The sequence below is a fragment of the Megascapheus bottae genome, chromosome 11 (assembly GCF_031878675.1).
Source record: "Megascapheus bottae isolate mThoBot1 chromosome 11, mThoBot2.hap1, whole genome shotgun sequence".
Taxonomy (NCBI): domain Eukaryota; kingdom Metazoa; phylum Chordata; class Mammalia; order Rodentia; family Geomyidae; genus Megascapheus; species Megascapheus bottae.
In genome coordinates, this window is record NC_143519.1 from 2,389,979 (window position 1) to 2,405,673 (window position 15,695).

General features: G+C 49.6%; 1 protein-coding gene across 1 annotated transcript in view; it reads left to right on the forward strand.

Moving 5' to 3' along the window:
• Positions 1-15,695, forward strand: part of Col4a1 (collagen type IV alpha 1 chain) — a 118,083-nt gene that overhangs the window by 67,255 nt on the left and 35,133 nt on the right. The window contains exons 3-21 of the mRNA XM_090341883.1: positions 1,894-1,983; positions 2,078-2,122; positions 2,948-2,992; positions 3,087-3,149; positions 3,593-3,646; positions 3,765-3,791; positions 4,490-4,573; positions 4,662-4,724; positions 6,597-6,632; positions 7,272-7,313; positions 8,113-8,199; positions 8,695-8,721; positions 9,003-9,053; positions 9,292-9,336; positions 9,418-9,471; positions 11,346-11,387; positions 12,398-12,482; positions 12,859-12,894; positions 14,584-14,748. Of these exons, the coding sequence (XP_090198009.1) occupies positions 1,894-1,983; positions 2,078-2,122; positions 2,948-2,992; positions 3,087-3,149; positions 3,593-3,646; positions 3,765-3,791; positions 4,490-4,573; positions 4,662-4,724; positions 6,597-6,632; positions 7,272-7,313; positions 8,113-8,199; positions 8,695-8,721; positions 9,003-9,053; positions 9,292-9,336; positions 9,418-9,471; positions 11,346-11,387; positions 12,398-12,482; positions 12,859-12,894; positions 14,584-14,748 (1,141 nt within the window). The remainder of the gene's footprint in view (positions 1-1,893; positions 1,984-2,077; positions 2,123-2,947; positions 2,993-3,086; positions 3,150-3,592; positions 3,647-3,764; positions 3,792-4,489; positions 4,574-4,661; positions 4,725-6,596; positions 6,633-7,271; positions 7,314-8,112; positions 8,200-8,694; positions 8,722-9,002; positions 9,054-9,291; positions 9,337-9,417; positions 9,472-11,345; positions 11,388-12,397; positions 12,483-12,858; positions 12,895-14,583; positions 14,749-15,695) is intronic.

Below are 15,695 nucleotides of genomic sequence, written 5' to 3' on the forward strand. Positions count from 1 at the left end.
CCTGCCTGTTTTCTCGGTCTGTTTGCTGTTCATCCTCTACCTGCTGGTCCGTCTCAGTTCCTTATTTACCCTCCAGACAGGGTGGCTCTCAGTGGCCAGTGTCTGCCACTCCAGTGCAGGACCACACTGCCGTGGAACTGGTGAAAGTGCCAGGCCCCGCTGCGTGGTTTGGCAAGGCTGAGTGAGCTCTGGCTTGGTGAATAGGCTTTTCCGTCACTCCCCAGGAGAAATGGCATACTGAGGAGAGGGAAGGAGTGCGCTTTAACTGACAGAGAACTTGCAGGGAAGCACTCAATTCCGAGCAGTCCTTCCCGGGTTGGTGGTGCTCCTCCCTCTTCATTTTAAGAGCCAGCCTACAGTAGTTTGTACTGCAAGAGGGGATTGGTGTCTTTTGAGTTCGTGTCATGGTCATGGGTATTTTAGGTGGGCAATTGAAATATGGCAGTCTCCCCAAAATGCCACTTCTTTGGGTGCCTAGAGTGACAGATCATGTAGTATTTCTGGGATCAAACATCAGTGCCACCTCTTTTCTCTGTTTCCTCCCTCTGGTGCTTCCTCTTGCTTGGTCATGACCAAACTGTCTGGGCACCCAGACTCAGCCCTACCCCTGCCTCCCAGCCCTTGGCCTTCCTGTGCTGATTTTGCATTCTTTCTTAGAAGGCCAATCCAACCCTCAGAATCTTGAGTGGGTTTTTTTTTTTTTGTCTTCTTCAAAAGTATTACAGTCCTTGGAATGTCTTCCACTGATTTGTACCCTGCATAACAGTATTTTAAGAGATTTCAAGTTTCTTTTTTATTCTGGGACTAGAGGCTAGCCCAGTACTTCAATCTTCCCTTCCGTTTGCAAAACTACTTTTGAAAAAACCAAATTATCCAAGTCCACTCTCAGCCTTGTTGACAACCAGGGATGCAGAGATATGTACAGCGAGCTTGCCCACCAACACCTCTGGGATGGATGTAAAGAGAGAGACCCACCTGTCACGCTGACAGTGAAACTTCAGCATGCAGTTTACTGATAACTAGAGAGTGAGTGAAAGTGTAATCAGATCAGTGAATGGAACACTATTCCTTCACTATTACCTAACAAAACATGAACATTTTCTTCCCTTAACAGTTTAAAATAATAAAAGAAAAGCACTGGAAATAGACTTCAGCCCCTCCCATTGTTCGCTCACTGTAGACTCACACAATAGCAGGTAGAGCTCGGAAAACCTGGTACATTAGCCATGGAGAAAAAGCCAATAGGATGAATGGGTGTATGGCCGGGTGGATTGGATAGCCAGCTAGCTAGCTGGATGAGTATGTGGATTTGTGGATGGATGGGTAAATGAGCGGATGTGTGGGTGTAAGGATGAATGGGTGGATGAATGGATGGGCAGACAGGTAGACAAAGGGTATTTGTTATGAGAATTGGTTCCTGTGATTTTGGAGGCTATTGAGTTCCACAGTCTGTCACTTGCAAGCGGGAGTCAGGGAAGCCAATATTGTAACTGAGTCTAAGCAGAAGGCCTGGGAAACTGGGGGCTGCTGATGTGGACTCAGGTCCAAAGCCTGGGGACTGGAATTGGGATGCAAGAGCAGGAGGAGATGAGAGTCAGCTCCAGGAGAGGCAGGAGTCCTCTTTCCTCCACACTTCTATAAGGGCCCCTCCGCTTGGAGGGTGCCAGGCCACACAGAGCGAATAAATACAAGTCTTCTCGGGCAGTCTATTGATCCAGATGCCAGCGTCCTGCAGAAACACCTTGCTGATGAGCCCACCAATGGCACCTTGCTAGCCATCCAGTCTCTTCTGCCACCAAGGTGACCCCTACCACTGCTTGGTACCGGGGACTGGTCTCTTTCCTCCACTTCTTTCCCCCTGCCGTTTGTCTGATCTCTGTGCCCTACCTGCAGGGAGAAAGAGGCCTCCCGGGACTACAAGGTGTCATCGGATTTCCAGGGATGCAGGGACCCGAGGGACCACATGGACCACCAGGACAAAAGGTGAGCTTGACATCCCTGTGTTGAGCAGCAGATTCCAGAATCTTCTATGCTTGTGACAAGGAGATGTGCTCATGGCGTCTCTGTTCTCTTCCAGGGTGATGCTGGCGAGCCAGGTCTTCCAGGCACAAAAGGGACGAGGGTAAGAGCTGCGCCCCCTCTCCTTGGCTGCTGTGCATGTGCAGAACACCATGGGTCATTCACAATGTCTTCTGCCCCTTGGTGCTCCTTGAAGGGTCCTTTGCCTCTGTCCTTGAATTTAGGGGGGAAGTCTGTTAACGACGTGTCTAGATGATGCTAGAGGAAGAGTTTGTTGATCATGAAGAGACAGGATGTTTTCAGAGCTGAGCTTACCCTTCCTTCTTCCTTTTCTCTTGCTTTTCTACCTCTGTCCCTGGAAGGTACAAAAAAAGGTGGCAATCTGTGCAAGAAAATGTTGAAGGCAGGCAGGAAGACATTTCAAAATGGCCTGTCCCTGCCTGGTTAAAGGAGGGATTGGGCCATCCGACTTGTAGGCACTGGTGGCAGGGTAGCTCTTGGGGGGCAGGGTGAGTAAATACCCATGTCACTCTGGGTAGAGGCCACACCGGACTGTTGAGGAGAGAGAACATCAGGACCAGAAAGAAACAACGATGAGCTTGTCTCCCACTGAACAGAACGGATTTATAAACTCTTCTTCACAGATGCTTACAATCTGAACATGAATTATATATGACTTTTAACTGAGATAGGACAAGAAGAAGGTGGAGACTTGATCGTGGTAGCCATAGCCAGCCTCTGATGTGACTCTCTGCTCTCCAGCTTGGATCCCTGCCTGGCTCTCAGCCTCTGCCACCCTGTCCCCTTGTACAGTGTACATACTCGGAACTCCAGCCTTGGGGCTCTGGCTCTGTGAACCGGAGGGTGTGCGGGGAGGGGATGAGGTTCCTGTGGCCTGATTGAAAGGCTTTTGTTTCCCTCTCTACAGGGACCCCCGGGAGTATCCGGTTACCCTGGAAACCCAGGACTTCCTGTAAGTGGACACAATGCACTCTGCATTCTTGTGAACTCTTTTACTGGCAAGGGAATTTCTATTTTTGGTTATTTCTTCGTTTGATTTATTGCAGGGAATTCCCGGCCAAGACGGTCCCCCAGGCCCCCCAGGAATCCCAGGATGCAACGGTACAAAGGTCAGTTGGGACCAGAACTTCCTTCTGTGTATGCTTGTGTAGCTTCCCAGAGCAAGAAGCCAGGTCCTGTCATCCAGCGCTATTCGCCCTAACTGGAAAGTTACCCAATCACTTTATTGGATAAGGAAATAGAGTTTATTGCTATTGGTGCACAGGAAAGATATACACATGCCTTTCCTCTTTGGTCAACTTTGATCCTAAAATGGTTCATTAGCACTAAATGTATTACAGTTAGTGACTAAATCAATTGGGAAAATGTTCTCTGTCCCTACTTATTCTGCAATTGGTGGTATTTTTTCTTTTGTAAGATGGCGTCCAGAGATACAGCTTATAACGAAATGCTTGGGAGATGATTTTTAATCGTCCCATGAGGTTTCCCTGAAAGGTGTGGAAGCATGGTTTGGGGTGTGGTGCTGCGTCTGACTGCTCCATTTCTCTTGCAGGGAGAGAGGGGCCCGCATGGGCCTCCAGGCCTGCCAGGTTTCAGTGGAAATCCTGTGAGTAGAGGACTGTGGAGGGCAGACTTTCTTTGTTCTTTCTTCATACTGCCTTTGGACTGGTATCTGAGTGGTGTGTTGGATAAAATGAAACTAATGCCAAGGCTTTCTTTTCCAGGGGCCTCCTGGGAAGCCAGGGATGAAGGTATGCTTTGGTGATTATTTTACTTCATTTCATTTCACTCTACATCATTTTACTGCATTCATCAAAAGGCGTCAATTGACAATAGAAACCATAAAAACAAACAAATCACTTCGGCTGACCTAGCAATGCATGCATTTTCCTAAATGATGTTACCTTAAATGAATATGATTAGGAAACAGAACTTAGAGTCTCGTGGAGACAGCTTCCTGACAAGCTGTGAGTGGCACTGCGAAGTGTAGTATCCAGGTGAATCCCAGTCATCGGTACAGCTCTGCCCAGATTACTTCTGGGCCGGGCCAGCTCACAGGCCTCGCCATGACCCATGACCGAGTCACTCAGACTTAATCCTATGCATTCCCCTCCCACTCCATCTCTCCCCAGCATGTGTTTTTAGGTCAGGATCAGCCTCTCATTCCTGGTTTTTCCAAGAACCTTGGGATGTGAAGACCAATCCTCATTTTGTGAGGCCCCATGACCAAATCACAAATTCTTCCCAGTAGCCCCTCTGTCTCCAGGGCCGATGGCCATCCCCACTGGTCCCTAGAGCAGTGGATGTGTTCACATGCTTCCAGTGTAGACCGAGTCTAAGCTCCAGCCAGGGACCAGCCCAGCCCAGGACGCGTGCATGGCGTTGGGTGGACCTTGGGTTCCCCCAGGCGGTTGTCAGTATTGACCCTTCCTCTCTTCCCCTGCTGTAGGGAGATCCAGGTGAAATACTTGGCCATGTGCCTGGGATGCCATTGAAAGGAGAGCGAGGATTTCCCGGCCCTCCAGGGATGCCGGTAAGCCCTGTGAGACCTCAGGACCCCGCGTGGTGTCGCCTCCCGGCTAGGCTGTGACCTGTGACCATTTCCCTTCCTTCCACCTCAGGGCTCGCCTGGACTGCCCGGCCTTCAGGGACCCGTCGGCCCTCCAGGGTTTACTGGACCACCGGTAAATTTGGGGGGTGGTCCTCCTCTCAGTGAAGACACCGCCGCCTGGGGTCCCTGACTTTGCCTGTTCAGAATCAGCTTCTTTCTCAAGAACATCTGGGTCCTGGGGTCCTTGTGCGCCACTACTGTGCCTGAAGGGTAATTCTTAGGGTGCTGGTGTTGTCCCCAAGACATCCTCAGATACACCAGCTGTGGGCGTGTGCAGTGCTGGGCCCTGGGCGTACCCCGGACCCCGGAAGTGGGCTGTGCAGTAGAGATGTCATTCTGGCCCCAGCCTGGCTTCCAGGAGGCCACTCTGCCGGGGGTTCGCGTACGGCTGGAGTCCAGCAGTGCTCACCTCTCATCTTCCAGGCCTTAGGCCATGGCAGTGCCAGTCCTTCTCATAACGCCTGGCCCAGCCTCCCCTTCAGGGAGTCTCAGACTTACATTTTTAATTCTCTCATGTTCACTTTTTACCTTCTTCTTTTTCACTTTTTTTTGGGGGGGGCAGGTAAGTAAAATCCAGGAGTTACTAGTCTATCCATGTATGCACATGGACCCATTTTACCTTCTTTAAATAGTGAGTTCATTTTTATGAATGAATATAGGTAGCCTTTCGTTTTTGAATTAATCAAAATTTTGTTGTGAACACGGAAAGCTTTTTTTTTCTTTATTTCATTTTTATTTCCCCATGCTCGGCTCCTTTGGAGAGTCTTTGACTTTTTAAGATAAACACTTCCACCTGAAGTGGACATTCCTGGCTCCCCAGCAGGCACCTCAGGGTGGAGAGCCCTGATAGGAGCTGTGCCCTGCAGCCCTTCCACAACCCCTTAGCTCACGGCACCCACAGAGCAAGGCCTGAGAGTTGTGAGGGGAAAAAAAACCCCAACAGGGCAGTGATTGCCCTACAGCATTCCCGATTCTTTGTAAAATTTTATGGGCAAAATGTTAACCACAGAATTCTGGGATAACATTAGCACAAAGAAAGATCGGCAGCTAATGAGAGTCATGTTAGTTTGTTGACCACTATGATAAAATACCTGAGAGAGTTCATTTTAAAGGAAAACCCATTTATTTTGGCTCATGGCTTTCTGTGCATCCTCCCTGGGCTCTGTTGTTTCTGGGCTTGTGGGGAACAGAGTATCAGGGTAAGTGGCCCAGTGTCCTGTGGGTGAGCCAGTGTCCTGGTGTGTGGCCCAGTGTCCTGGTGGGTGAGCCAGTGTCCTGGTGGGTGGCCCAGTGTCCTGGTGGGTCGCCCAGTATCATGGTGGGTGACTCAGTGTCCTGGTGGGTGGCCCAGTATCATGGTGGGTGGCCCAGTGTCCTGGTGGGTGACCCAGTGTCCTGGTGGGTGGCTCAGTGTCCTGGTGGGTGGCCCAGTGTCGTGGTGGGTGAGCCAGTGTCGTGGTGGGTGAGCCAGTGTCTTGGTGGGTGAGCCAGTGTCTTGGTGGGTGGCCCAGTGTCGTGGTGGGTGAGCCAGTGTCGTGGGTGGGTGGCCCAGTGTCGTGGTGGGTGGCCCAGTGTCGTGGTGGGTGGCCCAGTGTCCTGGTGGGTGACTCAGTGTCCTGGTGGGTGGTCCAGTGTCCTGGTGGATGGCCTAGTGTCCTGGTGGGTAGCATGTGGCAGAGCAAGGTTGTTCACCTCATGGCCACCAGGAAGCAGAGAGAGAAAGCAGGGAAGTGTCTGGCAACAATTCCCCTTCTGAGACAGAAGCCCGGGCCCTCACCTCTCCCTGCCTCCCAGGGGTCCATGTGTGTGAATACAAAGTGGTCGTCCATTGTTCAGGCCAGTACCACCCGGCCTCCTCTCCCTCTCAGCGGGCCTCTGGAGGCATTTTCCACCCATAGAGAAACAGGTTGTGGATTGTGTTTGATGAGAGCTCTCTCCCTTACAGGGTCCCCCAGGCCCCCCTGGTCCTCCAGGTGAAAAGGTAAAGACGTTTGAATTTATTGTTCTTTGGTGTTAATATGGAACTATCATGACATTTCCATGACTTGGTCTTTAAGTTACTGTAATAGTTTTGGAAAAATCATTTCAACTTTAACCCAGTTATCTATTTAATTGTATCTATCAACCATTTACCTATCCAGTGTGATTTTCAATCTTGTGCTGTCAGCCCAGCTCTATCACCATCTTCACCTATCATTATATTATATCATATCTGTCTTTCTACCATCATCTACATGTTATTATCTTCTACATGTCATCTATTTGCCTATTTATTATCATCTGTCAATTACTTATGAGTCCCCCTTCTTTCCTTCTACCTTGTTTTCTGGTCATTGCTTTGGACTCACTGACCATTCTCTTGTTTTTCTAAACCAGAGTTTAAAAACCTTCCATTTAAGGAGATTTTTTTTAAATAGAATTCTTTATCAATACTAATCTGAAATCCATGTCATAGACATTGAGCACTGTACCACCTCTAAGACCTAGCTCTTTCTTGAGCAGCTCAGTTATAGGCTGGCTGAAGCTTGAGCTCTGCTGTCCATAGCACAGTACCCGAGGTGCCCAGACTGACTCAGGGAGGTTACTTCCCTAATAACAAACCCTCTTCTCCAACCTACAGGGACAAATGGGCTCAAGCTTTCAAGGACCAAAAGGGGACAAGGTGAGTGTACAGTGCTTTGTGTTTCTGTGTTTGAAAGTCACAGTTCTAAACGTGATAGGCTTCTCACAGCTGAGTCCACTTTTAGTTTCCTTACACTCATGGCTCCTTATCTCTGCATGTGATTTAGTTTCCTGGGGTTTAGTGTCCACATCCTGGATTACTGAGTTTATACCATCTTATGGAATCCTCTAGGCCTCTCGAAGTGCTCAGAGTAGGATCTTACAAGCAGAAAATGCAGGTTTTTCATTTGTGTTGGTGACACGTAGCATTCTGTCTCAATGTTCTCCTTTAGTAAGAAAGCCAGAGCTAGGCTTCAGTTAGGACGTGACTGTTGGTACACAGCTATGTTCCTGGCAGTGATGCCAGCTGCTGTGAGATGGGGGTGACAGAGTTAGCTGGAGGGGCCCAGTGGAAATGTGCCGTAGAGGTGGAGGTCATCTCCCCTTTGGGAGGACAGGGACAAGCAGCGCACCCTGATCCTGCACTGTCCTCTCTAGTTGTCTCTGGCACCAGCTAGTATGGGTGACCACCACCAGGCGGACACCAGAGAGGACCTGGGCCTGAATGGAGTCTGGACTTGGCCCAGTCATTTCACACACAGGACAGCAGAGTGATCCTGAAATTCACACTGCCGAACTCTTCTGTGTCACCTCCATCTTCCCATTGACAGCTTAGTCAAGGCAGGGTTGGAGAGGAACTTTTTAAAAAATAAGGGTTTTGTTTTGTCACCTGCATTTCCCACCCCCCTCTCGAGTGATAACTTCTGTGCCTCATTAATCCCCACTTTTTGCATGAACAGGGTGACCAAGGGGTCAGTGGGCCTCCAGGAGTGCCAGGACAGGCACAAGTGAAAGAGAAAGGGGACTTCGCCCCGTCCGGAGAGAAGGTATGTGTGGGTGTGTGGCCCGAGGCTGGCTCTCTAATTGGGACAGATTCCGGGGAAGCATGGAAAACCAGGCTGAAATTCAGCTTTTCAGCCACTTTCAGTCTTGACCCCAAAGAGATTTGCAGATGGCCCATCACACAACAGGACAGCTCTGTGAGCATAGCTGGCCATGCTGGGGGGGCCCGGGTTGACATGCACCTGCCTTCTCAAAGACACCCCTCAGTGGAGGTGGGCTGTGTTGGTCAGCCTGTCCAGGGAGGGGCTGAGTTCACGGCAGCCGCCAGGCACGGTTGGCTGTGCTCCTCCTAGACCCTGATCCAGACAGGGCGAGGTGGGGAGTATGGGGGCCAGTGTGTGTCCTTTGCTAACGTGTCAGCATGTACAGCTTGCGTAGTACTGTTCTAACTTAGTACTAGTCATACTGAGCACTGCTCATGTTTAGTACTGCTCAGACTTAGTACTGATCTCTTATTCCCCCCTCCTAAATTATTTCAGGGTCAGAAAGGTGAACCTGGATTTCAGGTAAGCACTCTGCTTCTCTGACCTTGTTTTTGGATGAAAGACTATGCGGTGTCAGATTAAGGAGACAAGCGTATTTCCTGTGGCATTTAGCTGTGGGCTCGGGGAGTGGTTAGAGTAGGAAAGCACCTGTCTAGCAAGCCCAAATCCCTGAGTCTAAACCCCAATAACAGCACTAAAAAACAATTCAAAATAAGCAAGACGACACGGAACACAGCTTGTATCTCATTTAACACTTGCCTCCGTGCATGTGCAAATCCAACTCCTCTCTTTGGTCGTTTCAGGGAATGCCAGGCTTTGGAGAAAAGGGTGAACCTGGCAAGCCAGGCCCTCGGGTAAGTGCTGCCATCTGTCCTTCCAGACTTGTGCTCAGAAACCAGGGTGGCAAGGCCATAGGACCCCGTAGTTGACCCGTCTGCCGGAATGGCATGGCCCATCCCTCCCCGCGCCTCAGGGGTGCCAGCAGCCTCTTCTGTGGACTCACAGGAGAGATGGCGTGCTAACTGGCAGTAAGCGGTGGCATCTGTTCTGGGAATTGTTTGTGACAGACTCGTGCCTTCGTGTTGATTGCAGGGAAAGCCTGGGAAGGATGGAGAGAAAGGAGAGAAGGGGAGTCCGGTAAGTCTCCCGCTGACGTTTCTGGAGGCAGAGATGCCGCCCGGCCCGTGGCTGACATGGCTGCTCCCTCTTTCATCTTAGGGCTTTCGTGGCGATTCAGGGTACCCCGGGCTCCCAGGCCAGCCGGGCCTGCAGGTACGTGGTCACACTCTTCACTGTGTATTGGAATTAGGAGTTTGCTTAGGTGTGGTTAGAATAAAAAAAAAATAACCTTGAGACTCACAGGGGGCAAAATATTTACTTCAGAGGGATAAAAGACAGTTCAATTTTCTTGGTGTTCATGGCATTTATTTTATTTTTTTGTAGTACTGACTGGGGTTTGGGCTTAGCATGTTGTGCTTTCTAGATAGGTGCTCTACCATTTGAGCCATGCCTCTGGGTCTTTTTGCTCCATGAACTTCTTTAAAGAAAAAGAAATGTTTTTCTCATTGTCTGTTTTGGTAGGGATTAGTTCTTCCTGCATAGGAAAGAAGAGATTTTTCTATTGCCTGTTTAGGTGGTCTGATGAACACTGTTTTCTGTATGCTTCTTAAAATGGGATTGAACCAGGAATGGCAGTGCCTGGAATGCCAGCACTGTGGAGTCTGGGGCAGGAGGGTGCCTCATGCAAAGATGAGGCAGAAGTGGTGGCTGTGACATAGTCCATGCTCCTGTCCCCAGGGGGCGGGTCCACGGCGGGCCCAGACAGACACGTACACTGCAGCACTGGGCCTTTTGCTGTTTGATGCTCAGGGCCTTTTAAAACGTTATGATTACAGATAGTGTAGACAACTTATCTGTTCATAAATTCCTAAGATTATAAGTTTGAAATCTATATGGAGACTCTGTTCTTGAAGCCTCTATACATTTGGCATGTGGTTATTTCCCAAGTTGCAACAGAATGTGTCTGTGGCATTGGTAGAAAAACTTGTTTTGTTTATGAGACTGGTAATCTAAATCTCTTCCAAAATAAGCAATGATTGTGAACTGTTCAACAGATAACCATGAATGAAAGATTGGGAATGGGGTGGGAGTGATTAATGGAAGGCAGAGAGGGCAAGACTCAGCTGCACATTTTGAGAAAATGCAGTCCTATGGGTATTTTTAAGTGATGGATATATTGGGATGCAGTGGCTAAGTTTTCTTTGGGGGTGGATACTGGGCCTTGCACATGCTAGCCCTCTGCAGTGTCTGCTCTACCACAGAGCTGCATCCCGCCCAGCAGCTCGGGTGTGAAGTGCCATGTATGTGTCTAAAATCGCTCTTTGTTTCTTCTTTTATTTAATTTATTTATTTATCTATTTTTGCCAGTCCTGGGCTTGAGCTCAGGGCCTGAGCACTGTCCTTGGATTTTCTCAAGGCTAGAGCTCTACCACTTGAGCTTCAGCTCCACTTCTGGCTTTTTTTCTGTGTATGTGGTACTGAGGAATCAAACCTGGGTCTTTGTGCATGCTAGGCAAGCACGCTACCACTAGCCCAAACTCCCAGCCCTAACCTCTCCTTTTTTCACTTACGTGAGAAACAACAGCTTCAGTTCTAGTTTAACATCTTATACTCATGGCATAATATGTATGTTTGAAGACTTCCTAGGCTATTACTGTGATGTTTTTCTAAGAACTTTACAAAAAAGGATATTTTGGGGGGGCGATTTCCATCTAATGTGAATTAAATTAACCCTTAAAAACCAACAATTTGTTTGCCAGTGTTTTCAGTTGATACTGGACTCTGTATTAAGACTTTGAACATAAAGCTAGATAATTTTACATGTCCAAACCTCTCATATAAGGTGACCAAAGGAAATATATTTAGGAATCATGCTTCCTCAGTGCAGTAATTCAGTTCCTAATGACTCTTTTACTGGTCTCAGAGCGGGCAATCCACAGACAAGTGCTATGAGGACTTGGTTCGTGTAGGTTCTTCATCCATCATGTTTTGAACAAATCTTTATTCCCATATGCCATTTTTATGCCAAACAAAATGGGATGTGTTTGTTTCATATATTTTATTTGTATATATTATTTTTTTTGTAGGGTGAGAAAGGTGATGTTGGGCTTCCAGGCCCCCCTGGAATTGTGAGTAACACGCTGTGTGTTGGTTTATGTACGTGATTGAGGTGGGGCTGGGGACCTCTTAACACAAAGCCAAAGTGTCACTTGAAATCACTTTATCATTGGTGTTGTGCTGTTTCTGTTATATTGGGGTAATGTTTGCATATCTTTAAACCTCTGCAAATGAGAAAATTTCCACATAGATAAGAATATGAGTCACATCTTTTGAAACTGGTTTTTTTTTTTAAAAATTGTCCAGTAAAGACATTTTTAATAAGAGACATCCATCATCCGCAAGTTAGCTTTCCAAACAACGGGTTTTTATTTTGCAAATGACCTTTTCTTCCCATCTATACAATTGTGCAGACTTGAGATTGACATGTGTCACCTGTTCTGGAAACATCTTGGCCATTTGGCTCCAGGCCTGGTTGAAGTGGCAGCCATCCTGTTTCTCTGCCTCGTTAGCTCAAGGCTGGGACTCTACCACTTAAGCAACGGACTTAAGTCTCGTGGACTTAATTATTATTATCATTATCATTTAAGTAGTTGTTCAATTCAACAAGACAGTTTAGGAGTACGATTCATCTCTCTTGGACTTAGGAAAGTCCTGCCAAGGCCTGCCTCAGCTAGCCTTTAACCTTGATCCTCAGATCTCAGCCTCCTGAGTAACGAGGATTACAAGTGTGAGCTACCAGCACATGGCACTTTGATCCTAAACAAAAGGAAAGGCCTAAAATGTGGTGTTGCTGCTGCCCAGAGCTGTCGGAGCAGAGACCATGCCCGGCCATCGTCTGGGAAGCACACCCACTACACCACCTGTGGATGTGCCTGGAAATTCTAGTGGCCCAGCTGTGCCCACGGCTGCCTCCCAGGGTTGTGGCTCAGACTGACAGGGGCAGTGTTCAGTCAGTGCCCCAGAAGTATCTATGAATCTCATCCCCTACAGGGTCCAGACCCCTCCCTCCCCCTCCCCCCCCCCCCCCCCGCTCCGTCATCCACCCCACACCTGAGTGACTCTGTGGTCTGTCCTGCAGGTCATAGGCACCGGGCCCCTGGGGGAAAAAGGAGAAAGAGGCTATCCAGGAACCCCTGGCTCCAGAGGAGAGCCAGGCCCTAAAGGTAGGTCATGTGCCTTTTCACCCTCCCACCAGCCTCCTCCCTCCCTTTCTGCCATCTTTCTCCTTTCCCTTTCTCCTCCTCCTCCTCTCCCCTCCTGGACCTCTCCCTCCTGCTCCTTCCCCCTCTCCCTCCCTCCCTCTCCCTCCCAGTCCTGCCCCTCCCCCCTCTCCCCCCTCTGAAAGCTTCTGCATGCTCTGCAGTGTCCTCTGATGCCCTGTCACAGCCACACCAGGTGCCTAAGGGCCCTTGTCCTTCAGCTCTCTGGGCATGGTGTCTCTGTGGGGGAGGCTTTGGGGGGCACTCTGTCCTCCATATCCCCCCGGCATGTAAACATGCTGAATGAAGGCTTATTTTGCACAACTCTTTCTCTTTCAAGGTTACCCCGGATTACCAGGCCAACCAGGCCCTCCAGGTGAGACTCCTGCCTGACTTTTGTTTTGGTAGAGTATGTATCAATGCGGTGTGGTTTATATTCTGCACCTTTGGCATGCACCTTAGCCGTGTACATGAGGTAGAAGGAGATGTGATTACAAGGTGACACCGGAAGGGACTGTGCGTGTCACAGGTTGCAGACCAGCATGCCTCCCGTAGACAGGGGAGGGGATGGGCTTGTTTGTCCCTCAGTGACCGTGGCCAGCCTCCCAGCCCAGCTCTGCCCCGACCTTTCCCTGGGGTCCCGGGGAGAATGCCCCTCCCGCCCCCTGCCCGGGCAGGTCCACCTGTGGCAGGCACCACCCCACACGTCACCTTACCTCTCCCTGGAATGTTTCTCAGCTGGACATCAGCCCAGCTCCAGGCTGATGCCCCCCAGCTGCTCCTGGCACCCCGCCTTGGTTTTTGCTTCTCCTGTGGAATCTGGCATTGCTGAACCTAAGGTTTCTCCACAGCTGTCTCATGCAGGCTGGCTGTGTGTCCTAGGAGCTGGCCTCTTCTAAGGAGGGGCATCATGCGCATGCACGTGTGTGTGTATGTGTGTGTGTGTATGTGTGCGTGCACACACTCACATCCCTGGGCAATGACAGCAACAACTCAGGGGACCAGAGTCCTGATCTTTAACTTAGTTCTTCTTTTATTCCTTTGTATTCATTTCTTCATTTTTTCCCTTTCTGGAAATTCTAAGTTCTCTCAGATCTCTTTTCCTTTGTGCAGGAGCCCAATAAAGCCCCAGGCCCCCCTGGGAGGGGGCCATCTCCTCCTGGTCTATGAAATGATCACCTGTCTCTCCTCCTCCGTGTCCTCTGTTTCCTGCCGGGGGACGAGCACTTCCTGTCTCCCATAGTGAACACGTACCTGCTGGGGATTGAACTCACACCTTAGGCCTTCTAGGCATGCACTCTATTAGGCCATGCCCCCAGTCCCTTGCCGTTCGTTTACTTCAGTTTGTAGACAGGCAGTCTCTCACCTTTGCCTGGGCGGGTCTCAGGCTGAGATCTCTATGTCCCTGCCTCCTGAGTAGCAGAGATGAAAGTCTGTTTTCCATGGCTCTTCTCACCATGGCTCAAGTCTTTTGATGTAGGATGGCTTTGCTGTCCCTGGGGCTTTGTCATTCTCAGCTTTTCAGCTCAGACTGATGCCCATTGTATCCTTTCTGCAAGCCAGGCTCCAGATGTGGCTCCCTCCCTCACCCCCCCCCCCCACGGTGTAGCACTTTCTCTGTGGCTCCTTACCATGAGCTAGCTGCATCGCAGAGCCACTTCTGGGACCTCTGTTCACCTGTGGTGGCTGAAGCTGGACTTGTCCATTCACATGCAATGGGCTGTTGAATGGCTAGTCCTTTCTCGGAACCAAATACAGTGACCTGTCCTTAGCTCCGTTGTTTTCTTGCCAATCCAGTTCCCTGCCCCCCTCTGCCCCGCCCCCCCTTCCCTGGCCTTTTCATTCACACCCAGGGAGCCCCAGGTTTCCTGTGCAACCAGTCCTTGTCCCTGGAGTGATGTGTGGGAACGAGGCAGTCTTGGTGCGGCTGAGTGTGGTGTTTCTGTGCATGGCACCTCCATCCTGGGGCAGGTTTAGCGGGCACTGGCCCTTACACGGTGCAGACGTGGTCTGGGCTGTGGCCAGTGCAGTGAGAGGTTTACAAGGCGCCCTGTCTCGTCCTCAGGTCTCCCCATCCCAGGACAAGTGGGCCCTCCTGGCTTCCCAGGTGAAAGAGGAGAAAAAGGAAACCAAGGCTTTCCAGGAGCATCACTGCCAGGACCCAGTGGAAGAGATGGAGCCCCTGGCCCCCCTGGCCTCCCTGGACCCCCTGGGCAGCCAGGCCACACCAGTAAGTGTCCTCAGAGATGGTTCAAGTGTGTCCAGCCAGAGGCCAGCAGGCCAGGGCAGATGTAGGCGGGCGCCCTGGCACTGCTCTGACTCAGGTTGGCATATCAAGGTCTGGACCTCCTACAATGATTAATTACTCATGGTTTGCTTGGGTAGTTCCACAGAATTAACCATGCTATAAAAAGGAGTCATTAAAAATAAAATTGGTTTATGAGGAATAAGTAAAATATTAATCAACTCTGAGTTTCCTGGTGTCTATGGTGAAAGTTGAATTGTACCATTCTGAATGCATTCTACTCTGCCTACACACACAGACACACACACACATGCACACACACGCACACACACACACACACACACACACACACACACACACACACACACACACCAAGAAAGAGGAGACTACAATACTAGCATGTGTTGTAATGGAATGAATGACTGAGTTCGGATGATGTGTCATGTGTTAGGCCTTCATAAACCTGAGCACCTCAATGAACTCTTGGTGCCGTTAAGATGGCCCTGATGAGAGGATCACCCATGTAAATAAGTAATTGCCAATCACCAAGTATCAAATGCGATTTTCTAGTGGGATTTTCATGCAGGTTTCCAGTGTATGCAGAAGAGGCCAGATCTGTAAGCTGTGCTGGTTTGAGGCTCACCAGTGGTTCTAGGTATGCAGTGAGGAGACTCCACACCCAGTTCTCCTGTGTCTCCTTCCAGAAGTTCATGGCCAGCTTGAAGCCATTTGTGACTGTAGATACTCTTGTAAAATGTGCAGTCCAGACTATCCAGTAATGATCATAAAATAAGTCAACACATATGATTTGACATCAGACTCTGAGATTCCCTTTGGTGAGGATGTATCATTGCTCTCTGCTTGGAAGAGACTTCTGAGATGTGGCAGGCAGAAGGAAGTTTCTGGAAAAGGGATTTCTACATGAGCCTCTG